General features: G+C 42.2%; 1 protein-coding gene across 2 annotated transcripts in view; it reads left to right on the top strand.

Moving 5' to 3' along the window:
• PTPRT (protein tyrosine phosphatase receptor type T) overlaps positions 1-26,703 on the top strand; it is a 785,959-nt gene that overhangs the window by 568,685 nt on the left and 190,571 nt on the right. For both annotated transcript variants that reach the window (XM_068565244.1, XM_068565245.1), the window contains exon 12: positions 13,412-13,448. In XM_068565244.1, coding sequence (XP_068421345.1) covers positions 13,412-13,448 — 37 coding nt within the window. The remainder of the gene's footprint in view (positions 1-13,411; positions 13,449-26,703) is intronic.

Consider the following 26,703-nt stretch of genomic DNA (forward strand, 5'->3'; position numbering starts at 1 on the left):
ATAAACACAAGATATGCATATATCTGTATATTTTCATCTATCTATCTATCTCTGTATTAAAACCCCAAAACTCATAATGATACCCCAATTCCAGTTCAACATCAGAAGACTCATTCTAGTCTTTACCCTCCCCCTCATATTTTAACTTGTTTCTCTGACAATGAGAAACTTGCCTTTTATTATTCTCAATACATGTACTTATTTGTTCAACCCTAGACTACCCAGAGAGTATTTTCAGAATTATTAACCTATACCACTTTGTAAAACAAATCCATTAACTAAGGTTCAACATATGCTTATAGTTCTTTCTGTCTTTAATCTGAGGCTGTATAAAATATTTTGTTCAAAATAGTTCTTTTTGATTGAATTCTTTTTTTTATTTCCCTAGGGAATGGTTATATATTTATTGGAAATACAGTTCGGTTTATTTGTTTCTCTTTGTTTCTAATTTTGGGTTCACTCTCCCCATCCTTATTGATGTTTTTGGATATATAAAATATTATAACATAGTTCCAAAAGCCTAATCTGTACAAAAAAGTGCATACAAAAAAATACACACCATTTATTTGACCCCATTTCCACTACCCCCATGGGAAATTACTGTCATTAGTTTCTTATAATTTTTTCGCGAAGTTAAAAGGTTCATGTATATTTTATTTCCCCTTCTACTTATAGAAAAGATAATACACTATTGATACCTGGAAATCACTTTATATTAGTTCATAAAGGTCTTCCTCAATCTTTTTTACAGCTGCATAGTATTCCACTATGTAGATGTATCTTAATTTATTCAATCGCTCTTATGTGTGGACAGATAGATTGTTTCCAATATTTTTGAACTGCAAATATTGCTGCAATAAAGTATTGTGTACATATATATTTTTTCATATTGTTGGAGATGTGTCTCAGGGTACATTCCTAGAAGAGGGGTTGTTGGATCAAAAGGTGGACAAATATGTAGTTTTGGTAGCTGTTTCTAAGTTTCCTTCCTTAAAGCTTGAATCAGTTTTCATTCCCTCCAGCAATGTTTCAAATTATCTGTTTCCCCACAGCCTCACCAATAGTTTGTATAGTCTAACTTTAATTTTTGTCAAAGTTATACACACGAAATTTTATCTCAATATAGTTTTAATTCCCTTTCTCGTATGAAAAATGAAGTTGACATCATTTCATATATTTAGGAGACCTTTTTGTATAATTTTGGAACTACATGTATATGTCTTTTGCCCATTTTTCTATCAGGATTTTTACCTTTTTCCCCCTCAGTTTTAAAGAGCTTTTCATATATCAGGGATATTAACTCTCTATCTGTGATATATGTCGCAGTTTTCTAGTCTTTGCTTATAATGTTTTTGCCACACCAAAAAAAGAATGTAGTCAAATGCATCAATTTTTTAAAAATTACATCCAGACTTTGAGTCATAATGAAAAAGCCTTTTCTTACACCAAGGTTATAAAGGAATTCACCCATGTTTGCTTCTAGAACTTGTATAGTTTGAATATTTTTTACATTTAAATTTCTGATGTTTGGTGTTTGTTTTGGGCATGGTGTAAAGTATGTATCTAATTTTATCTTTCTTCCCAAATGTCTATTTAGTTGTCCTAGCAACATTTAAAAAGTCCATCTTTGCCCCAATAATTTGAGATGCCACCTTTCTCATATTTTAAATTTTCATATGTTCTTGTGTCTTTTTTCTGGAAAATCCAGAAATTCTCTTCCACTCACCTGTTTGACTATTTATGTGCTAGTACCTCACAGTTTTAATTATAAAGGCTCTATGTCTTGATATCTGATAGGGCAAGTCCCCCCACCTGGATTTTCTCTTCCAGTGATTTCCTAGTTCTTCTTGTGTGTTCATTTTTTCGTATAAGTAGTGTTAACTTGTCCAGCTCCAGAAGAAGCCTATTGGTAATTTTACTGGGATTGCATTAAATTTATACATTAATTAGGGTGAACTGACATCTTTAAGATGTTGAATTATTTTAGCTGAGAACAGAAGATGTCTTTCTGTTCAAGTCTGCTTTTGTGTCTTTCAGGAGTGTTGTAAAGTTTTCTTCATATAGATTTTGCAGTTCTTGCTAAGTTTAATATCAAGTATTTAATCTTTGTTGCCATTGTGAATGGGATTTGCTGCCATATCTGCTGACTGAGGTTGGTTGTGTTTGTGGTTGCTATTCACTTTGTATGTTAATTTTATATCCTGCTACCTTTTATCATTGAGTCTCTAAGGATTTTCAGATATACTGTTATATCATCTCCAAACAGATATTCTAAAGTTTATTTTCCAATTTGTATGCCTCTAATTGATTTCTTTTATCCAATTGCACTGGCTAAAACTTCCAGTATGATATGAAGGAGTAGTGGAAATAGGGGGCATTCTACTCTTGTTCTTGGTATTAGTGAGAATGCCTTTACTAGAGTCCCATTAAGTAGGATGATGGTGTTAGAACTCGGATATATATTTTTATCATATTATGAAAATATTAATTCCTAGTTTCTTGGATTTTTTTTCTTTTAATCAGGAATGGGTATTAAATTTTGTCAAATGCTTTTTCTGCATGAATATAGTATGACTTTTCCTTTGATCCATTAATATGGTATACTATATGAATGGACTTCTTAACATCCAACCAACCTTGCATTTCTAGAATACATTCCACTTGATCATGGCATTTTATTTTTCTCAATGCAGTGTTGGATTCTGTTCACCAACATGTTATGTAATAGTTTTACACATTCAAAAGTAAAATTCGTCTATAATTTCTCCCCTTCTCCCCTCCTTTTCTTTTTTTGGTATTCTCTTCCCCAGGTTTAGGTGTCAGTGTTTTGCTGGTTTCATTTAAAAATGAGAATGTTTTTCTTCTTTTTCCATGCTGTAGAAAAATTTATGTCAGTACTATCTTGTCTTTAAAAGTCTGATAGAAATTCCCTATGGAAACATTTCAGCATGGTGTTTTTCTTATGGGGTAGTTCTTTAATATCATCCTCTATTTATTCTGTGAAATTAGATCTGTTGTTTTTGTTTTTATTTGTAATAAAATCTATTTTATAAGCTATATTTTCCTAGGAAATAATCATTTCCATTTAGCTTTTCAAAATTATTTTCAGAGTAGTAGTAGTAGTCTAATTTTAAGTAGTTTCTTCTTTTTCAATGGTTATTTCCCTGTTGTCATTTCTTCTTTTGTACATTGGTGCTTCCTCTCTTTTTTCTTTTTTCTAGTAGTTTTCTCTTCTCTATTTCAATAATTTCTGCTTTTGCCTTTATTATTCCCTACTATGGTCCTATTTTTGCTCATTTTTTTGTTTTGTTTCTAGATGTCTGTGCTGGAAATTTAGTTAATTTTTTTCATTCTTTCATTTTACTGACGTACTTTAATCTAGTCACTGCTTCCAATATGTAACCACACAAACAGATTCCAATATGTAGATTTTTCACTATTTTGTTTAAAAATATTTAAATTTTTGTTTACAACTTCCCTTTCACCTAGAAGTTGCCCAAAAGAAATTATTTTGTAAATTTCTAAGTGGAAGGACCTACTTGGATTTTTTATATTCTTAAAAATTTCTCATCTTATTATATTGTAACCATAGAATGTTTCTTGTAATATTTCTAATCTATTCAACATAGCAATGCTTTCTTAGTTAGCTAACATATGGTAAGTTTTTCTGAATGCTTCATAAGCTCATAAGAAGAAGGTTTTTCTCTATAATCAGGCTGTAGGGTTTGACACAGATCCACAAGATCTGCCTAATTATTTTAGCTCTTCTGTATCCTTGCCTATTATTTTGCCACTTGATCTGTCTTATACTGACAGCAGTCTTCTATTATTCTTGTATCTCCTATAGTTTCTACTTCATAAAGGTGACAATTGTGGCTTTTGGTGCATACATATTCATGCCTGTTATATTTCTTGTTAATCGTGGGTTTAGCATTAAAAAGTGTTCTTTGTTACATTTTATGCTTTTTAAATTGCATTTTATTTACTCTGTCTGATATCAGGATCACTGATACGGCTTTCTTTCTTTTTTTTTTTTGCTCCCATTCCTTTATTGTTGCCTTTCAGAATTACTTTGTTTTAGGTATATAGCAGATAGTTGGGTCTCACTTTATGAGACATTTTGAAGTATTTTTCATGTAATTATATGAGTTTAAACCCATTCACATGTGTTGATGTGACTGATATGTCTGGTCTCAACTCTGTCATGTGTTCTTTATATCATAATTTACTGTATTCGTTTTGTAATACTTACCAATATGTTTTCCTTACCCTTTTATTTTAAAATTTCTTTTGATATTTAGAAAGATTTGTATTTTTGTTCTAGTAGTTATCTTTGTTCTTATACTTTTCAATACGTTTTATCCTCTCTTTTCTTATTTAACCTCTTCCTGGCAGCATGTTTTCCAGCATTTTTGAGGTGTAATTAGCAAATAAAAATTGTATATATTTGAGGTGTACCACGTGATGGGGTTTTTGGTTGATTTGTTTGTTTTGGGTTCTTTGTGAAGTGCAGTTGATTTATAATATTATATTAGTTTCAGGTGTACAGCACAGTGATTGAGTATTTTTGAAGATTATACACCATTATAACTTATTACAAGATAATGGCTGTAATTCCCTCTATTGTACAATATATCCTTGTTGCTTATCTACTTTATACATAGTAGTTTGTATCTGGTAATCCCATACCCCTGATTTGTACCTTCCCCCTTCCTTCCACTGTGAAATGATCACCATAATGAAGCTCTCATAGTTACCATGGTGTGTGGTAAGAACACTTAAGATCTACTCTCTTAGCAAATTTCAAGTTTGACAAACAGTAATATACAAATCTCCAGAACTTATTCATCCTATGCAACTCTTGGATCAACATCTCCCCATTTCTTCTGCACTTTAGCTGCTGCATCCACTACTCTCTGATTTTATAAGTTCGACTTTATCAGATTCCACATGTAAGTGAAATCATGCATTACTTGTCCTTCTGTGTCTGGCTTATTTCACTTAGCCTAATGTCCTCCAGGTTCATCCATGTTGTTGCAAATGACAGGTTCTCCTTCTTTTTAGAATAATAGTCCATCGTCTGTATCTACCACATTTTCTTCTCCCTGGTCCTAGCTGCCTCCAGACCATTCAGCCATACTGATCCCCTCTGTTTTCTGGTTGGGACAAAAAAGAAATGGGCCTCTTGAGCAGCATCTTACATAGCTGGGGAGGTGGGTCACTCATGATGTTCTCCTTTCCCCCATGGGGTCTCTCTTGGCACTGAGCTGTGCCACTTTGGGGGACAGATGACACATGTAAAGTGAAACTGTTCTTTTTACCCTCCTCAATGCTTTTATTGTAAGAGTTTTTGCTCCAGTGGGGTGCTGGGACCTCTATTCTGGACTTTCAATTTCCCACAAAGGCACTCTCATCCATGGGTGTCAAAATTATGTTTCTGGGGGATGATGAGTGTGAAAATTTATTCTGCCATCTTGCAGACATCATTGCTTTGTCACTGTTTGACGGTACCCACTGACTTTCATCTATTGCCTGTACAACAATCAGAGTGAACTTACTCTGCTCTCCTCTTTCCCTATTTCTTCTCTTTCTCATTTTTACTTGCATTATTTTTACAAGAAAATAAAACATTTATATATTCTGCTTTCAACCATGTCCCTACCTTGTTTTAGTCTTAGATTTACAATTAAATATATTAAACGCTTTCCATCAGTCCTTTTGCCAGAATTTCTTCAGTCGTCTCTTTGTTGAATGAAGTTTATCCTCTGGCCTATTTCTCAAGAAAGACTCATGAGTACAGGAATCTCTGAGTGATTGCGTGTTGCAAGTTATTTTTCTATAGCTTTGATAATTGAAAGATACTTGGCTAGCTATAAAATCCTTGGTTCATAATTTCTTTCTTTGAGTTCTTGAAAATGCTGGTCCATATTTCTCGGCCTTGTATGTTGCTTTGGAGACATCTCATGGCAGCCTAATTCTCTTGCCCTTGTAAATTGTTGGATCCTTTTTGCCTGGAGTCCTTGAGGCTTTTCTTTTTTTTAAGTTAAACAGTTTTGCTAGGATCTTGAAATTGATCTTTCAGGTCTTTGAGTCCTTTCAATATGTAGGCTCAGGTCATCTCTTAATACCAGATATTTTCCTCAGATTATTGTTATAAATCTTCGCTTATTTAATTACGTAATCTGTCTTCTCAGGGATTTCAAGTAGACGTATATTGGATCTTCTTTGTCTTCTCTTTAAGCCGCTTCTTCACTGACACATGTTACATTTTTCTCCATATCATTTTCATTCCCTTGGCTGTCGTTCTCTTTCTTCGATGCCCCTTATTAAAAATTTCCTTTGGGGACTTCCCTGGTGGTGCAGTGGTTAAGAATCCACCTGCCAATGCAGGGGACACGGGTTCAAGCCCTGATCCGGGAAGATCCCACATGCCACGGAGCAGTGAAGCCCGTGTGCCACAACTGCTGAGCCTGCACTCTAGAGCCCACAAGCCACGACTACTGAGCCTGTGTGCCACAACTACTGAAGCCCGCACACCTAGAGCCCGTGCTCTGCTGCAAAAAGAGAAGGCACGGCGATGAGAAGCCCATGCTCCGCAACAAAGAGTAGCCCCCACTCGCCGCAACTAGAGAAAGCCCGCACGCAGCAACGAAGACCCAACAAAGCCAAAAAAATTTTTTTTAATTAAAAAAAAAATTTCCTTTGGACACCTTGTAATTTAATAATTTAATCTTCATTTCTGATCACTTTTGGTTTTGTTTTCTTTTTTTTTTTTTTGCCTCTGAGTTCAATCAGTTATTTTTTCCTAGTTCTTTTATGTTTCACTTATTAATCTTTGCATTTCTAATTCAAAGTTGTTTGAGGAAATTTAATTCAGTTTGGAGTATTATTGTGTTACAGATTCTTTTCCTTTCTGGTTTGTAATTTTTTTGGAGGGGGTATATATTTCTATCAGTTGGGATGTTTTGATTTTTATTTTCTGTTCTCTTCGTATAGCAGCTTTATTTGGCTTCTTCCATTTATGCATTTTGTAGATTTGAGGTTCAGAAACACACTATTCTGATAAGGTAGTGAAGTATGTTTGTTTTAAGGTATGACTGAGTTTTTCGTATCACGGGGGATGGGTGGTTATGTGCTCTCTGACTTGTCACTGTTGCTCTTCTCTTTTAATGTACAGAGTCTTAAAATTCCCCCTTTTGCCTCTTTCCCTTTCATCATCCGATCTCCCAAGGACACTTCTCCCTTCTTTTTACCCTATTTTCCCCCATAAGTGATACCTGTGGAAGATTACCACCTTGAATTTTGTGTGCTTTCTGGTTGTTTTCACATAGTCATTTCCTTATTCTAGCAGGATTCTCTTTCAGAATTTTCACAAGTAGGAACTTGGTCTTTCTGAAGATCGTTTTATAAAATCTTACAGCCTCTACTACCTTACCTTTTTTCTTTTTCATGTTGTTTTTCGGTACAGCCCTGGCTCTCCACAAAGGTTTGTGTTGAGATCCTTAGAAATAGTTCATTCAACTGCAGTGCTTATTCTTCTACTAACAGGGACTATGAAGTTTTGAGGGTTCTATGTATATATTTTTAAATTTATTTATTCTTTTTTTTTTTTTTTGGTCTGTGTTGGGTCTTCGTTGCAGCACGCGGGCTTTCTCTAGTTGTGGTGAGCGGGGGCTACTCTTCGTTGTGGTGCGTGGGCTTCTCACCGTGGTGGCTTCTCTTGTTGCGGAGCACAGGCTCTAGGCATGCAGGCTTCAGTAGTTGTGGCACGTGGGCTCAGTAGTTGTGGCTCACGGGCTCTAGAGCACAGGCTCGGTAGTTGTGGCGCACGGGCTTAGTTGCTCCGCGGCATGTGCGATCTTCCCGGACCAGGGCTCGAACCCGTGTCCCCTGCATTGGCAGGTGGCTTCTTAACCACTATGCCACCAGGGAAGTCCCTCTATGTATTTTAATGATGTTGAGGTTGTGAGTTTTGTATAGCTTTATTTTTTTCTTGTTTTCCTGTGTTGTTTTTTTGAAGGATATGTGGAGAGATTTGATTTTAGATGGTTATCATTTTCTTCAACTACTAAGAGCCAGCAGGAATTGACTGTGGATTGGTTGTGGGAAATTATGGAACTAGAAGAATTCAAGGATGACTCCTAGGTTTTTTACTTAAATCAACCGAGTAGATAATGGTAACATTTCCTGAAATGAGGAAAACTGGTGTGTGTATAAGGCCTGGAGTAGAAGTGAAGAGAGTAACAGAATTATCTTTTGGAGGTTTGTAAATTTGTTATGAGTATATGGATATATGAGCCTGGATCTCTGGAATACCATTGTTAGAAATAGAAATTTGAGCATTACAAGGGTTCAGTACTTAAAGCCTTTTAACTAAATGTAATCTCTTAGTGAGAAAATTGGGATACAGATGAAAGAGGATATAAAATAAGACCACTCCAGTGTTTGGAGGTCAAGCAGATGATAAATGTCTAGCCAAATAAAATAAAATTTAAATTTAAAAAAGAGGATTAGGAACAGACAGTGAGATGGGAGAAAAACCTAGAGAGTAGAGTGACCTAAAAGGCAAGAGGAGAAAAAGAGTCAAAGAGAAAGTGTCAGTTGCAACTAATATTGATGAGAAATTAAGGAAGATGGGGTTGGAGCAGTGACGTTTAGAGTTGACCATATGAAAGTCTTTGTCGACCTGATGAGAGCAATCAGATTAAGGTGAGTTCCAGGGTGCTGGTGAGGTAAGACAATCAAGTCTGCATCTAGAGAGAGAACACAGAATATTTTCAGAGCTTGAGTTTAATCGGGAGTTTTCTGAATGGGCTTGCATGTTACTTGGGAGTTTCGTCCCTTAGAGTCGGGCTCAGGGCCCTGGCTATTGCCTGAAGCAGAGCCTAGTGCCTTCCAGGAAGATCTGATAGGGTTGGTGATGAACATGTATCCAGTTAGAAGAGCATGCCACCAAGAGCCAGCTCTCCTGCATCCTGCAGCTTTACTTTGCCTTTTGCTGGTGACTGAAGATCTGCGGATTACAGCATGCATGCTCATTAGGGAGTTATATCTCAGAGGGTACTCTGGCCCTTTCATGCCTTCAAAGGCACTCCTCACTCATTTTCTTCCAGAGGCTGAGCCTGCCAGGTGACCTAGTCGTAATGGTTCTGGGCTGCTCAGTTTCCAGGGCCTCTCTGCTTCCCTTTTCCATCCCTGGCTTTCTGATTGCTCAGGGTCCTGTTTCAAGTCAAAACAGAATTCCTTCATACAAATTGCTTGGCCTGTTTTTCAAAATATGGCTGTGCTCCGCATCACTGTGCCTGTGAACAAGACAAGAAAGCAGGGCATCTGACCTCAGTGGCAAAAACGTATTTGCCGACAGACACCTCAGGAAAGAAGGCCATTTACTTCAAGGTTACTGTGTTTGGCTTACTCCCTGTGTAACCTTGGGAAATTTTATGTAATCTTGTTTCATTAGAGAAAAAAAAAAAGGGAGCATTGTGGTATTCATCACATAGCCTTGCTACAAGAATGAAAAATAAAATGTTCGAAATAGGTACCTTAAGAAAAGAGAACCTTCCTCTTTTTTTTTTTTTTTTTTTTTTCTTAGTGTTGCTTTCAGGGACTGACATGCTAAGTGGATGAGCCACACCGAGGCCAAACAACAGCTTAGGGATCAGGGCAATGGAAGAGCATCACAGGAAATTGGGCTGCAGAGAGTCTAGACTGAGGACCCAGTGGGTATCATCAATACCAGAAGCATGGGGCAGGGTGAGGTGGTGGGAGGACTCTGGGACCAAGCAGAGCCAAAATATGCTTTCCAAAGGTTTGGGGGGAACAGGATCTCTGCGGCCAGGTTCTCCCTCCTGGTCCAAGCCACTACCATCATCTACACCACCACACTCTCCCCACCAACTAGTTTCTCTTGCACCGGAAGTCTATTCTCTATACCACAGCCTCTACATTTTGGAAAATGAAAGTCTGAAAATTTTATTCTTCCTACTCATAACTGGAAGCAACCTTAGAATATCCCACCTACTCTACCAAAGTAGCCTTCTCCATCCCTTTCTCTGTCATTTGATTGGTGGGAAAATTGAGCCACAGAGAGGGGCAGTGAGTTGCTCAGTATCGCACAGCACTGGCAGATCCTTGAGTAGGAGCAGGTCTCAACAGAAGCACAACAGTTAGGGCATTATATTCTATCCCAAAGTGATATATTCCTGTGTGCAGATTTGCAAGTCTAGAGTGGGAAATGGAATGTGAGTGAGGTTAAAATAATGGGGACATGAAATTGTATTGCACTGTGGAGATGGAACGGAAAATATACCAAATGCTTTTCCTTTTCCCAAAGGCTTACATAATCTTGGCACAAGGAAAGTACTCATTTCCTTTTTACGGAACCGATTGGGAACTTTGAGTTAATGCCCACAGGCCAGACTTCCCAAATGATCAAATGCAGAATTTCAAGCATGTTCCTGACTTGCTTGCTAACAGTTCAATCACGCAGAAGGCCAAGAGAGTGACTCAGGACTTTGTTATTCTGTACTTGATTCTAACCAACAAAGACAAATTGGTTATGGAATTAAAGATGTCAGGAACTTGGGAGAAAGCAGATATGTCAGAGTCATGTTTGTGAGAGCCAAGGGTAGTTAAACGTAATCAGATGCGTGCTCTAGATGATAGAAAATAGTTTAATAGATTCGGGTGGAGGAGGTGGTATTGGGAAATGGCTCACTTTCAGGCATGCAGCTGTGGAAGGGAAGATGATTCTAAGGAGAATTAGAAGGTTCTATGAATGACTCAGTGAGGAAGAAGGCAGTAGAATAAACCATTGTGGCTACGCAATATTCCCTTTAATGTGACACATTTTAAAGCGAACTTTCCCTCAAAAGACACATTAGGCTTCACCTTTGTGGAGAGGAAGTGACCCAGAAGGAGCATGATGGATATTAGTTCAAAGGACTCAAATTCTTATCGTATGAGGAATTGTTGACGAGAAGAAGGTTAATGAACCTGAGAACTGTCTTTCAATATCAAGACATCTTTCCTACACAAGCAAAGGCAGACTTTCTGTCGTCTGCAGAACAGAATCAAGACCATTGGGGTGTCATACTTGGGTTTAATAGGAGTGACAATTCCTAGCATTTGGAGGTGTGCATGGATAAAATAGACTCTGCTGTAGACATTATCATTGCTTCTCTTCTTGGTGCCTGGAGGACTCCATTTCCTACCTCACTAAAGTCAGGCATGGCCCTGTGAGTGGCTCTAGCTGATGAAACCTGAGTCAAAAGTGTTACTTCTGATAGTTGCCAGTGCTTAACTCTTCATCATGCTTTTCTCCTGCCTCAGTGAACACTGAAGCATTGTGTTAAAATGGAGGTACCTGCCTTGGTCTTTGAGTGACTACAATGATTAGAGTATCCCCTAACCACCACCATTACCTCCCCCTCAGACCCAGCCATACACATACATTGGACATGTAGCTTGAGTGGAAAATAAACCTTTGCTGTTTTTAGCCCCTGAATTTCATGGGTTTTATTACTTCTGCATAATTCTGACTAGCCCAGTGTCTTCAAGATGAAGTGGTTACTTACGTGTGAGCATTAGCAAGATAGGCATTGGATTCTTGAGCCTCACACACTTGTATTCTTTGCTTTTTTTTTTTTTTTTTAACATCTTTATTGGAGTGTAATTGCTTTACAATGGTGTGTTAGTTTCTGCTTTATAACAAAGTGAATCAGCTATATGTACACATATGTTCCCATATCTCCTCCCCCTTGCGTCTCCCTCCCTCCCACCCTCCCTATCCCACCCCTGTAGGTGGTCACAAAGCACCGAGCTGATCTCCCTGTGCTATGCGGCTGCTTCCCACTAGCTATCTATTTTACGTTTGGTAGTGTATATATGTCCATGCCACTCTCTCACTTTGTCACAGCTTACCCTTCCCCCTCCCCATATCCTCAAGTCCATTCTCTAGTAGATCTGTGTCTTTATTCCCGTCTTGCCCCTAGGTTCTTCATGACCTTTTTTTGTTTGTTTGTTTTTTTCTTAGATTCCATATATATGTGTTAGCATATGGTATTTGTTTTGCAGTTCTATTTACAATAACCAGGACATGGAAGCAACCTAAGTGTCCATCAACAGATGAATGGATAAAGAATATGTGGCACATATAGACAATGGAATATTCCTCAGCCATAAAAAGAAACAAAATTGAGTTATTTGTAGTGAGGTGGATGGACCTAGAGTCTGTCGTACAGAGTGAAGTAAGTCAGAAAGAGAAAAGCATTCTTTGCTTTTTGTTTTCCTTTGCTACACAATATTCAGACTCTTACTGGGGGTATAACGTAGTCAACTGGAATGTTCAACTGGTTCCACGACCTCCTGGGATATGATCCCAGTAACGCAGGCTAAAATGATTCTCTTGCTAAGCACACTCTTCTGTATCTCAGCTGCACGCCCAGCAACATCATAAATGGATGGATCCTGTTCACTTGGGGAGCAGCCAACAGCAACAAGATAGCTCACCAAGCAAAGATTCTATTGCCACGCAAACACACCCACACAACATTATCTATGAAAACTGTAAGGTGTCTACCAGAGATCTCTGGGCCAAAGTAACTTTTTGAACATGAATTTTGCAGTTTGCTTCTTATACATTCATATTGACTGGGCTATTCCTAAGTGTCTGTTTCAGTGTATGCATATAGGTGCATTATATACTTTTAACTGAGCTTCGCAAGGATGCCCTTGATACCATCTACTAACCCATGCAACTGAGTGAAGCACACACATGCCACAGTGTACCCACGTAGTGTTATGGTTCAAGTTGTTCTGTGCCGGGCAGCATTTATGCATTGGTTCTGTCTGGGGAAGAAGCTTATAAGGTGATGGGAGCCAGGAAGTGGAAGTAACAAAATATGTACCTAGCATGAAAAGAAATGAGATAGAATTAGAAGGTGATTCCAATGGTGGAAAAACTGGAAGGGACAAATTTTAAATTATAATTAAAAATACATATGCATGCCTGTATATGTATATATATATTTTTTAATTTTATTTATTTATTTATTTATTTATTTATTTATTTATGGCTGTGTTGGGTCTTCGTTTCTGTGCGAGGGCTTTCTCTAGCTGCGGCGAGGGGGGGCCACTCTTCATCGCGGTGCGTGGGCCTCTCACTACCGCGGCCTCTCTTGTTGCGGAGCGCAGGCTCCAGACGTGCAGGCTCAGTAATTGTGGCTCACGGGCCTAGCTGCTCTGCGGCATGTGGGATCTTCCCAGACCAGGGCTCGAACCCGTGTCCCCTGCAGTGGCAGGCAGACTCTCAACCACTGCGCCACCAGGGAAGCCTATATGTATATTTTATATGTATTAAAAAGCCAAACCCACGACAAATTAACTGAAGTCTCACTTTTGTTGTTCACAGGAGACCAAAATCAACTGTGTTCGTCTGGCTACGAAAGGTATGTTGGCATGCCCGGTCTGTCTTCAGCCATTTAAGTACTTCTCCCTCTAGCCACACAGGGAAATTTTAGGCAACAATGGCTAAAAATAACAAGAAAGAATTGTTATTTTCATTGGAGTCATTTGCATCTAGGTATTAATATATACTTACGGTATATATTAATAACACAGTGCCTAAAGCATAGGAAGAGCTCAAAACATATTTGTTTAGTCAATGGATGGCTGGATGGATGGACGAACTAGTACATTAATCAGTGGCGTGGTAAATATAAATTTACTCAAATAGTCTTCTGCTATAGATTTTCATTGTATTTGGGTCTGTGTTTGGGTATTGTTTTTGCATGTCAATTAGACCTATCTTCTGGTTTTGCACTTTATTCAATTGGCGCATGGCTTTCAAAAACGAGGTGATTAGCGTTAGTGCCTTCGGTAATGAGAAAACAAACACTGCATCGGTATGTAGTTGGCATTTTCAACACTAATCCCCAAAACTAAGGCAGCATTGTTCAGGCTCATCACTTTTTGTTTCCCTAATTATAACTGAATTGCCTGGCTCTTTCAATTGGCACATGTTTCTGTTTATTATTCTTTAAAAACAAAATCAATGAATGGTTTGTTATCATTTAACCTATTACAAGGTTGAATGGTTAGAAATCAGGTTTATCTTTTTGTTACAGAATTGATACTTTAAGCAGCTATCCTCCCTGTATAAACACACCAAAATTGGGCAATTGCATTCTGTTCCCTGCATTTATTGACAGCATATATAGTTTCATAGATTGCTTCCACAGTGATGATAAGTGTAAATATAAGTAAACATATAGTCATAAACTATAGACAAAGACAATGACTCAAGTATGTATACACATATGTGAGGATATACACGCAGGCACACACATGCAGAGGAAAACGCACACATGTCAGGGAGGGGAAGAGACAAGAGACGGGGCGGGGGGGGGAGAGAGAGGAATATTTTATGGTTATTTGGCAAAATATGCAGCGAGACCTATCACACATCACTTTTATAACTTTGAAGAAAATCACATCAATTTGTAGGCAGAAAAGGGAAGATGCAGGAGGAAGAAGACAGGAGCCCTAAGGGCTCACTGTGATAAGAACTCACTCTGGCTTCACATACGTCGTGAGAGGTCGACATGGCCCTAACGTGTTCTCTCTCGAGAACCCAGGCGACCAGACAGAAAGAGATAAAATACTCCTTGTGAGGCAAGGAGAAATGATGGCCTGCAAACAAAGGTGACACAAATGATGGGCCTTGGCAGACCTCTCCACTGAGGAAAACAGATAATGTAGAAAGAAGAACCTCATCAGTTGGCTAGCACTGAAGCTCTGGTCTCAAGCTGGACAGCTGGGTGTCTGCAGCATCCCCCCAGGAGGGGGCAGGACACACACAGAGAAACCTTCGCCATGACGGTGCTCTGTGGCTCCCACTAGCGTTTGACCCCCAGACAAGGGAGGGATTGATGCCATTGCTCTCCCCTGCCGGAGGTGTGGGATTCTAAGGACACCCTCTGGGACGTAAGCCCTCCTAAAGGGGAGTTTGTTGGATCGTATTTGCTGAACTGGGAATTGGGAACATGTGATCGGACAGGCAGAGGTATACATGGGGAATTTGAGAGAGAATATTTAAAAGTATATGTTGCTGGCAACGTCAGGACCCACTGTCCTGATAGATATAGAGCCCACCATGCCACACTTCTCCAAAGTTGCACTGCTGATGTGCAGAATTACAGTGACCTTTAAAGAACTGGAACAGAAGAACTCTCTACCTCTTCTTAGCATAAGGATTTCTCTTCTTGTCTGATGTTTAGGTTACAGTCTTCCTTTAGTGCAGTGTGTTGTGTACGCACGCCAGGTGTGGCGTGGGAAAGGATAGGAATGCCTTAATGAGTATGAATGCCCAGCTGGCCATGCCCAGGCAGGGCTCAGAGGAGTCGGGAGTAAGTGGTGGATTCCAAGCTTCCACACCCTTGTTTTCCAGTGAGGGCCGTCACTCCAGCCAGGAGAAGCAGGCTCTAGCAGCACTTGGCAGTGGGGCAGAGGGCTGGATAATGCAGAATGCCCGTCTCCCATAGGTCAGGGAAAGCTGTGTTTGGCTATGTCTACCCTGTACCCTTGGAGCATCCAGGGTCAACTAAAGGAGACCCCTATCTGAATTCATGCACTGCCCATGAGGACTTGGTATCAAGGATCTAAGTCCAGGAATCAATATTTGACCCACCCCTTTCCTGATGATGTGAATCAAATTTCCCTTTTTATGGGTTCGCTGAAAATACTGGGTTTTTTAATAGAGAAAATACGATGGTGGGAATCCTGCAGGCAGTGGGGGGTATGTGAAGTCCCAGCGGCAGATGCCATGGGCCACCTGTCTCCCTCCAGGCTCCTCCACCTCTCTGTCATCGTGGCACCTTCTTCACGGGTCTGCCAGCGGCCAGCCAGCCTCTGGAGTAAGACCACACGGGCAGGCTTGAGGCCAGTGCTGTGGCGGTGAAGCAACTTGCTGATGTCCTGTCCCTGACCCTGGTGACTCCAGACAGCATCTGTGGTCAGCTGTGTGGGTCCCGGGGAACTGGAGGAGGGCTGCCACTCTGAATGGAACAGCCTGGAGCTGTTCAGGGTCATTCTGACCTGACCGGACGCCCAGGGCATCTTCTATTAAATACAGTCCTTGGCTCTAGCGTGCAGCTCTAACCCTTGTCTGTCTGTAAGGTCGCTGTTAGTCACCCAAGCTCTAATTAAATGCTGCCCAGTTTTGAGGTTTGCAAAGCAAGGGACCTGGGTTAGTTTTCGGCGACTGCAGAGTCCCACAAACTAAGTGGCCTAAACAACAAAATTTATTGTCTTACATTTCTGGAGGCTACAAGTCCAAGACCAAGATGTCAGCAGGGTTGGCTCCTTTGAGGGCTGTGAGGGAGAGTCTGTTACACGCCTTTCCTCCAGCTTCTGGTGGTTTTCTGGCCATCTTAGAACTATCACCCCGATCTCTGTCTTCTTCACATCTTCCTCTGTGTGTTATCTGTCCAAATTCTCCCTTTTTATAAGGACACTGATCGTATTGGATTGGGGGGCCCACCTTACTCCAGTATGACCTCATCCTAACTTAACTAATTACCTCTACAAGGACCCTATTACCAAATAAGGTCACAGTCTAAGGTTAGGACATTAACATAAGAATTTGGGGGGAACACAGTTCAATCCATAACCGGCCCCATGCAGTTAGGGGCAGTGTCCGGTGGTTCCCATTGAAGCCTCTTGACTCTTTTACCATTCACAATGTGGTCCCAATAGCTTTTAGGGATGTGCAAGGAGCCAGAATGGGCCCTGCCAGAGGGGGCCCCGGAGGTGAGCTGAGGTCCAGATGTGGCTCCTGTTCCTTCCGGAAGCTGAGCGAGGCTGCCTCATGCAGAGGAGCTGCATGTTCTGTGGAAGGAGCCCAGGGCAGGGGGTACACACAGTGGGCCACCCCTACACACCAGATGCTGGGTCCGTGGCAGCAGGACCCTTCCCAGACCCCACATGATGGTGGAACATCAGGGTCTGGGCAGGGCCAGGCCTCTGGGACAGGCACCCAGCACTGCTGTTTGAGAGGAGTCCTGATGAGGAACTGCTCGGGCCTGACCACTAATTTCCCAGTCACATTGTGCCACGGCAGGAAGTTCCTGGCACGTAGTTGACCCTCAAAAAAGGCCTGCTGACGTAGGAAATGCATTTGGAGTCAGCATTTCACTGCAGCAAGGCTCAGAGGCTCAGGGGGCTCTCACTCCATCTTCTCAAACCTCAGCAGCACCATATTTAAAGTGATCCCTATCTACCCATTCACACGACGATTTTTGAACATACCTACTGCCAGCGGTTTGCTGATAAACCTGCTCTTTGTGAAAGAAAAGCCCTTATTTGTGATCTTCGTCCATTTCCAGGGTGTCAATGTACCCACAAATCCAATATCAAGTTACCGATGTTTAACAACTGGCTTACGAGAAAGTGCTGAATGTTTAGCGACATTTCTTCTGCAGCGAGCAGATGCAAGCCGGCTCCAGCACACTGAGACCTCGACCCACTAGTTTGTTATGAGGATCAAATGATATCATCAACATAAACGTGGTTTTATTTACTGCAAATTGTTTTGGAAATTTTAAAAAATCATGATCGATGACCATTATTTCTGTCATGCGGTCAGCTCACTCACTGAGCACCTGCGAGCCAAGTACCTTGTAGGGAACCAGGGGTTTTGTGATGCACCAGCAGGCGTGCTTCCGGTCCTCAAGAAGCTCACAGTCTAGGGCAGAAACAGACATTAAGTGAAGGATTGTAACAGGCAGTGGTGGAGTTACGATTGTGATCAGTGCCTCTAAAGAGAAGTGAGAGGTACTGAGTGAGGTCTGATGGCAGCAGAGCTAAAGCCCTAGGCACTAATGAGTGTGTGTTCCTGGGACACCCCCTGGGGCTCCCTCCCCTGGGATGGGTGCAGCGTGAGAGACTTTGTGCCCCCTCGTCCCATCACCACCCCTTCTCAACTAACGCTGGGAATTGAGTCGTGGCACAGAGCAAGGGTGGCATCTGAGAAGCCAGCGGACTCAGGACCTCACCCTGTGAGAGGAGCCACACCCTTGGCCCAGACTCCACGGGAAGAGCCAAGTCCCCTGTGTTTAGAGAGCATCTGGCCGGTGGATTCACACACCACCAGGGGGCAGTATTTATTTGTAGAGCCAGGGCAGAACCTCCCGCGGAAGGCGCTGCTAAGGGACTGTGGGGTGGAAGTTTGGTATTAGCTGGTGGAAGGGTTAGTTCTGGGATTAGGACAGGCCCCTCTCAGAAGGCTGGAAGGCAGTCTTTTTCATTGACATGGAGGCGCGGGGGCATGGTACCCCATCCCAGATTCACATCTTCTGTACCTTGTTCCTCAGCCAGGGGTTGGCTGTTAACGCTGACTGGAGATTCAGAGGAATCAGAACAGGAGTTCAGCTGTGGTGGGGAAGAGGAATTTGTCAGTGAGCAGATAAAGAAGAATGGTAGCATTTTAAGACAGAGTCCCGAGAAGCAGAGCCTGAGGCAGGGATTTGGGTGCATGGGATGTACTGAGGGAGAGCTCTTGGAAGAAATCTGTAAGTGCAAGAGGGAAAAGGCTGAGTAAGAATCTCTTATCAGATAAAGTTAAATCTAGGCTAGATCCCAGGGTAGAGTGTAAAGTTCTCCAAAGTTGTTCTGCTTTGAGGCAAGAAACCAGGACTCCTCCCCTATACCAATCAGCCCTTGGCATTTTCCCTTCCCTTCCCCTTCTCCTTCCACTCAGGAGATCTCTCAGGTAGCTCCAGAGGAAGTGGCACCTCTGAGCCTTGCACAAGTCTCTGGAGAGAGTCACAGGGATGAGTCCTTAGACCCCCACACACGCAGGAGCTGGTGGATGTCACACCAATCTGTAAAGGGGATCTGGGTGTGGCACCAACAGTTGTGACCACAAGGCTCTTATTACATGGAGGATGTTACATCTTCAGGTTGAGGATAGCAAAAAGCTAATGGAATTGCCTCAAGTTCAAGATCTAAAAGAACATTTCAGAAGCCCTTTACTTGGCAGACTCTAGCTCCGGGAGTCTGCTCAGAGCTATGTAGAGAAAACTACAGTCAGTGGGTAAATAGACATTAAGTTTTGGTTTGGAAACAGAGAACTCTGATTCAGACTTTGAAGGGAGGGCAGTCAGGGAGAAAAAAAGATCCATTTAAAAGTTAGGTTTTGTTCTTGTAGTTAAAACAGGAACTGTGAGAAAGGGCAAGTAAGAGGGAGGTGGACTTGGACCCATTCAATACTGTTCACTCTCCATTTGGAAGACGGGGGATGGGCTCATTGTAGGAACCAGATTGAAGAGATAAGCAGAACATGCCTGGGAAAACGGAGCTTGTGAAAACTTGGGGTGGGAGACCTAAACTTCCAAGGTGCTGAAATTTAAGTGAGAGACAGCTCTTTCCAGGCAAGCTGATCATCCTGTCTGCAGAGGATGCCCAGGGTTGCAGTGGCTGAAAGAGGTACCCAGTATCTCAATTCACGCCCTTCTGGCTGGGCCAGAGCAGGCCATGCGGGAAATGGAACTGAACACAGAGGCTCAGTTCTGGAACCAGATTGGTCCGTTCCCCTTCCAGAAGCTGTGTGCAGTTCCATCCAAGCCCTCCTGCCTACACATTCTCCTACCTAATTCTTCCCCGCCTCCTTCCATGCACTCATTCACTTTGCTACTTTCTCCTGCCCACAGGCCCTGCCTCCACCAGACTTGGCTGCATGATCTGGCCCCTTCCTACCCTCCAGCTTCATCCAGGCTTCTATCCTCTTATTCACTCCACTCCAGCACACTGCTCTTCTTTCAAGCTCCTTCCAACCTCAGGACTGTTGCGGAAATACCAGCTTCCCTGTGCACTGATGCCAAACAAATACGGAGACAGAGATTTTGGAGGAAGAGGGAGATGGCTTTATTGTCCTGCCAGGCAGAAGGGAAGACACAGCAGGCTAGCGCCTCAAGAACTGTGTGTGTCCCCCACCCCAAACAGAGAAGATTTTATATGTGGGGCTCGCATTCCGGGGTATATGATAAGGATCAAAGTAGTGAAGGTCTTGCATTCTTCTTCCTGCATTATTTCAAAACAGTCACAGCTGGCATCAGGCAGCCAGGTAATTGAGTCCATTTGTCTCTGGGTTATCGGCCTGCGACCTTTTTTTTTGAAATGCAAATGCTACAAGGGGTGATTTGCTACAAGGGAGTGCAGGATGTAATTCACATACTGTTAAAGAGTAATAGGTTAGCTTTGTGAGGTACAAATCTAGTTACAGACACTACAGATTAGTAACAGTTAAAAACTAGGAGTGATTAACTCTTTCAGGCCATGTTATGTTTCTTCTCTAGCCTGTTCACTGTTCCCTTTACTTTCCTTGTTCTCAGGAGAGGGAAAACTTTATTTCTATTTTTGCTGCATTAAGACCTTTGCTCATCCTGCCCCCTCTGCCTGAAATTATCTGGTTTAACAGATGTACATCTTTCAGATTGCAGCTTCAATCCTGCCTCCTCAGAAAGACCATCCTAACCTCCAGTCTAATGTGTATCCCCAACGTTTTCCACTCTCATTATACCCTGTACTTTTTTTCATAGCATTCATCATGACTTATAAATATATATATATTTTTGGCTTACATGTTGAATGTCTGTCTGCCAGCTAGATTCTCAGTGAAGTAAGTGAAAGGATTGTGCCTATTTTGAGCCATGTTGTGTCCCCAGATCCTAGCAAACATTAGTGCTCAATAATATATGTTGAATGAACAAATAGATAAATGAATGGACTGATCAATCAATTAATCAGTCAATTAATGTATGGATCAATGGCTAGATGGCTGGCTGGCTGGCTGGCTGGATGAGGTCTTCCATGACCTCATTTTTTCAAATACAAGCTACTTGTCAAAATGTTCTCTTGGGGACTTCCCTGGTGGTCCCGTGGTTAAGAATCCGCCTGCCAATGCAGGGGACATGGGTTCGAGCCCTGGTCCGGGAAGATCCCACATGCTGCAGAGCAACTAAGCCTGTGCACCACAACTACTGAAGCCTGCGCGCTCTAGGGCCCACGTGTGGCAACTACCGAGCCCACGTGTTGCAACTACTGAAGCCTGTGCACCTGTGCTCTGCAACAAGAGAAGCCACTGCAGTGAGAAGCCTGCGCACCGCAACAAAGACCCAACGCGGCCAAAAAAAATAAATAAAATTAAAAAAATATTTTTTAAATGTCCTCTTGGAAGGTAGGAATAAAAGTGGTAGAGGCAGGGATTAGCTACATGATCTACAATCCCCACTAACAAAAAGACCAGCCAGGCTCCACTTGATTGCCTGTTGTGACAGGGACCTCACTACTCCCCCAGGGAGGTTGTCCCACCATTGGACACTTCAGTTGAAGGAAACCTCAACATCAGGGGTCCAAACTGGCTCCCTATTATTTCTGCCGTTCAGTCTTTGGGGCCACATAAATCTGCCTTTTCTCCTTCCAGAAGATAAAATTTGCCTCCTCGGACTTGTTCCCCCCACCCTAGTTGGGGTCAGTCAGGTCCTTGCTTGTCCACTGTCTTCCCATTGGAACCTCTCTGGCCGCCTGCAGGCAGCCTCACTCCCATCTTTGGCGCCAGCCGGCAAGGGAACACAGCTGGCTCTGCAGACTCCCGCTGGGTGTGCCCAAGTGGCAGTTGGAAAAATCAGCTTTGATTTGATTTGCAAACTGAGCCCAGTCATCGAGACAGAATAAATCCGGAAACCCATAAAGCCATTTGCAGAGTTGCTTTGCAGAAGAAAGTCACAGTTTTAATCTCGTAAACACTCTCTATAAGGATCCCATTAAAACAACCCCCTCGGAGTAGGTGCTGAAAGCTGAACTCCAGAATAATGAAGCATGAGATAAGGGGCCAGTGTCACCCGTAGTCCCGTGCTGCCCGGTGGTATTGATGGACCAAAACCACTGTCTCGGGTAACAAGAGGGTGGGTAATAGTCTTTCGTAAATGTGGCTTCTTTTTATAATGGCTAAGCCTGAGGTAGGTTTCATCCAGCATTTTCTCTCCTCTCTTCCTAATGGATTCTCACCCCTGCAGGGACAATAAATAGCCATTCTCCAGTGAGATGCCCTCATTTCACAGATGCTAAGACTGGGGCCCAGAAGGGGAGTGATGTGTCCCTATGTGTCCCTGGCTTTTTTGGTTACAAGAATAACCTGCCACAGGTTATGTGAGAAGCCAAGCAAGATGTAGGAATTGTCTGCTATCAGATAGGAAATACCCACTGCCTGCCCTCCCTGCTCCCATTGATCCAGTTCTATATGGAAGATTCTGTCTTGTATAAAGCTTCCTCGAGAGATTGCCTGGAATGATGGGAAATCAGAGACACCTGGTTTCAAATCCCACATCCAGAATTTAGCTGTGTAACCTTGAACAAGCCACAACCTCTAGGAGTCCATCCCATCACTTTTAGGCCGAAGATCATTAGTTCTTTCCCCTGTTAATTTGGGATAATGCACATAAAAGGTCAAGAACATCACAGGTGATACAGCTTGCACGTCCTTTCTTCCTTCTTCTGGGTCTTGTCTTATATGAGACCTGGAGACCCAGGTCTACTAAGCACACGTCCTCTCTCTGCTCTTCCCCAAGGAAGAAAGCCAAAGCCTGGACCATAGTCGCTTCTCATACAGTTGTACAAACCAGGTGTTTATCACATGGACTCAGTCAGGCTAGATTTAAAGTGCAGAAACTGAGAGGGGACAAGAATGACGCTGGCCTTGGCTCTTAGCATTTATCCTCTTCATCTACAGGCCATTGTGTTTAGATGAGCTCCTACACAGCAATAACATATTTGCATTGACTGAGTAAAAGATTTTGCTCATGCACTTGCTAACCTTTGACTATGGCACTTTTCCCTTTCTCGTCATCTGCCCAGCAATTTCAAGAGGGATCCAGAATCACAGGGTGCTCAAATCTAGCTGTGGCAGCTGGAAGTGTAGGGGCTATAATGAAGGATCACTTGTGAGAGGCTAGGCTATAGTTAGCGAGTCTGTTGGAAAACTCTTGGTTATTGTTCAGTCCTTAGAAGTCCAGACTTTCAGAGGAGAAAGCCCAGGCGTGTGTTTTGGGGTTAGGGCAGGGGAGTGCTACTCCTCTCTAGCCAAGCCCCACGAGATGAATTTTCCATGCTTGGGGTTCTCAGAATTACTTGAGTGTAACACGGTCTCTTTGTCCCTTGGGCCTCTTTGCTCTCAACCAGCATCTTCTAGACCCTAAGATGCCAATGCAGTACTGTGGATTTCCTTGAAGGTTATGTGACAAGATGGAATAAGAGGATTATATCATGAGTATACTGTAAAAGAACCTAAAGAAGACCTTTAAATATCACAACCCTTTGACATTTTTCTTGCTACAATAGCTGGAACATCTCTCTAGTCTTCTCTGTCCTCGCCCTACTCCCTATTCTCTAGATTTGCTCCGGCCACCACCCCGTTAACACACACACGTGCACACCTTCTCCACACCCCACTGACAAAGCTGGTACAACAGAGTCCAGAAAACAAAAGCCAAGACCAATACTTGTCCTCCAAGCATATCCCTGGGGAGCCCTATTTCATCCCTCTAAACTAGAAATGAGAATTATCTACTTAAGACCTGAGACGCCCAAGTTGACTTTAGCTCAGATCTGATATCCCAAAGTCATTGCATCTTATGAAGGGAATAGTAGGCCTTTTAAAATCAGGGGTCAAGGAAAGGGAGAAAACGTGGGTAGGCTGGAGCCAAGGGATAGAAATAAAAAGCATAAAGCTCCATTGGAGCTTTCTCTGATGGGATTTCAATGTAGTGTTGGGAGTGTTAGCAAAAATTAACCACCTATTGTGTGCAAGTCATAGGGCTGTGTGTTCACATGAGTCTACAATGCAATGATAGAAGTAAAGCCTGGCATTTATTATGCACTAAATAAATAGTGGTCATCATTATTACCCTTACTTAAGAAATGAAGCAGTGTAAGCTCAGATGGGTTAAATAAAGAGCTTAAGGTCCCTCGGAATTGTTGCTCAGATCTAACTCCAAAGCTCATGGCATTTCCATGGCACCATTTTGAATCTTGTCAGTACCACAGACTGAGTGAGATTCTATGAGCCACTGTCAGGGTCCTCTGTCTCCTATTTGTTAACCCCTTCCCATCCCTCTTTTCCAGTAACAGCTGATAATAGAACCTTTAGGATGTGATGATGGGTCTTTGGCCTGTCTTCAGCAGTATTCAAGCTAAGTCCTGGGATCTGGAGCAGAAGGTGAGGTACCTCAAGGAGCCCTCAGCTTTACTTCCACAATGTACTGAAGCTAATAAATCAAGAAATTAATTTGTCTTCAAGGTTATCTGATCCAGGGCCATCTTTAGCCTATCAGCATCTCTTTGCATTCAACCTTCATTGCTCTAGAAGGGAAAAAAAAACCAGAAAGCAAGTCTGAGGCACTCAGTATTCAGACCTCCTTCTTCTTTGCATGGTCCCAATGTTTTTGTTAATGCCTGACATATATACATATGAACAAGCTGTGGAAGCTGTGAAGAGAGAAGGATCATGAATCCTCCAGTAAAAAAGCCACACTGTAGGCAGACCAGATGACAGAGGAGAAAGCAAGGGACTTCCATCTTTTGTTCTGCTGGATTAGTCAGGATAAGCTAGGCGTTGCTGCAACAACAAATTAAGACCTAAATCTCAGTAGTTCAATGCCACAAAGGTTTCTTTGTTGTTATGCCATCTAGAATATAAGTGGCCTCAAAGGACCCCATAGCAGGGGAAAATTAAGTATGGAAGTAGTAACCTGGATCTTAAATACTTCACTTGGAAATAACTCATGTGACTTCCACTTACATGACCTTGATGAGACTAGAATTCTTCCACATGCCTTAAGGAGAGATGGGCCAGGCACCAGTAAACACCAGTTATCTCTAGCACTAAATATATGAGTCCTTTTCCTATTTCTGCTTCCTTTGTGTCCTGCTGGGACCCATGGTCCATCACTTAACTTCTCCTACTCCACCCACCGGGAAGACTTCTCCCCCTCCCAGCACCTGTCCAGATAACACCTCTGTTCCTACCCCGCATAGCTGAGCATTCCTGCTAAACAGTTGTAGCCATAAATTGTAGGGTGGGGAGGCTTCTCTGGGCCTCCCAACCAAACTAAGGCTTTAACTCTTTTTCATTTAATCCTCGAAAGAACTTCATGAGATACTTACTGTTATCCCCATTTTATAGGTAGAGAAATTGAAACTCCAAAATGTGTGTAATTTTCCAAGTGACGCAGCTAGTAAATGAAAAATACTAAACTAGAATTTCATTTATCCATTTAGTTTTGAGTGCAACTTAATATTGATAGGTGGTCCCTCGTCTCCTAGAGGTTAAGAAGTTTGTCTTTGGATTTGGACAGTCTTTGACTCCAGGCTAGAAAAGGTACTTAACTGCTCTGTGTCTCAGTTTCCCCACCTATGAAACAACGACAATAACACCACTTACTTCACGGGGCTAATTAAGAATTTAATGAGCTAATGCACATCAAGCGCTTAGTGCAATGCCTGGCTAATAATAAGCACTCAACAAATAGTAAGTAGTGGGAGAGCCAACCAAGAGTAATTATATCAATACACTATGATAAGGGCTATGATGAAGGTAAATTCAGGATGCTGTGGAAGGACAGAGAAGAGAAACATAAGTCAATTTAGGGTGTACCTTCTCAGGTATGTGGTCACTGAGACAAAGTTTTGAAAGAAGAGTGACAATTATCATATGGAACAAGGCCGGAGGGTAAGACAGGGAGGTCTTCTGAGCTGAGGAATTTGCACATGCAGATCACTGGAGGCAAGAGAGGTGGCTACTGAACTTGAATGGGACAGGGTTCCTTTGAACCAAGGCTAGAATGCCAGTGTGACCACAGGAGGCTGGGGGGGATCAGAGGTGAGGCTGAAGTGGTAAGCAAGGCCAGGACACTGAGGTCTCTGCATTAGCCCCGTGGCACATAGAGGAGCAATGATTGTCCTGAGACAGTGCGAGCCCTTGGAGGTGCTTAGCAGGCTGCCTTTGTCATGAAGGCTACCCTAATTACAGCTCAGAAACTGGACCAGAGAACGGAGACTGAGGCAAGGATAAGGCTGGAGCAGGGGAGACTGTACAGGTAGGAGGCTGCTGAAAGAGGCCAGATGGGAATTTGAGTCACCTCTTCTCTCAGCCTTCTGTTTCTTTTTCTGGCATGCCAGGCCAACAGTCTTTGTCTTGCCTACCTCAAAAGGTTGGGGGCAAATTTAATAAAAACATGCTCTTAGAACAGGGGTTGGCAAACTTTTCTGTGAAGTGCCAGATAGTGACTTGCAGTTTTTCAGGCCATGTGGTCTCTGCCACTACTTCTCAACTTTGTCATGGTAGCACAAAAGCAGCCATAGATAATGCATGTAAAACGAGTATGGCTGTGTTCCAATAAAACTTTATTTATGGACACCGAAATTTGAGTTTTATATAATTTTCATGTGTCACAAAATATTACTCTTCTTTTTATTTTTTTTTCCCTGCCATTAAAAAGTGTAAAAACCATTCTTCACCGGTGGGCACGCAGAAAACAGTGGGTGGCCGGATTTGGCCTACCAGCTATAGTAGTTTTCTATAAAACTAGAACGTGGTTTGAAAATGGTGAAGTTGGACTTAGAATGTGGTTTGAAAATGGTGACGTTCCC

This window comes from Eschrichtius robustus, chromosome 16 (assembly GCF_028021215.1).
Source record: "Eschrichtius robustus isolate mEscRob2 chromosome 16, mEscRob2.pri, whole genome shotgun sequence".
NCBI lineage: Eukaryota > Metazoa > Chordata > Mammalia > Artiodactyla > Eschrichtiidae > Eschrichtius > Eschrichtius robustus.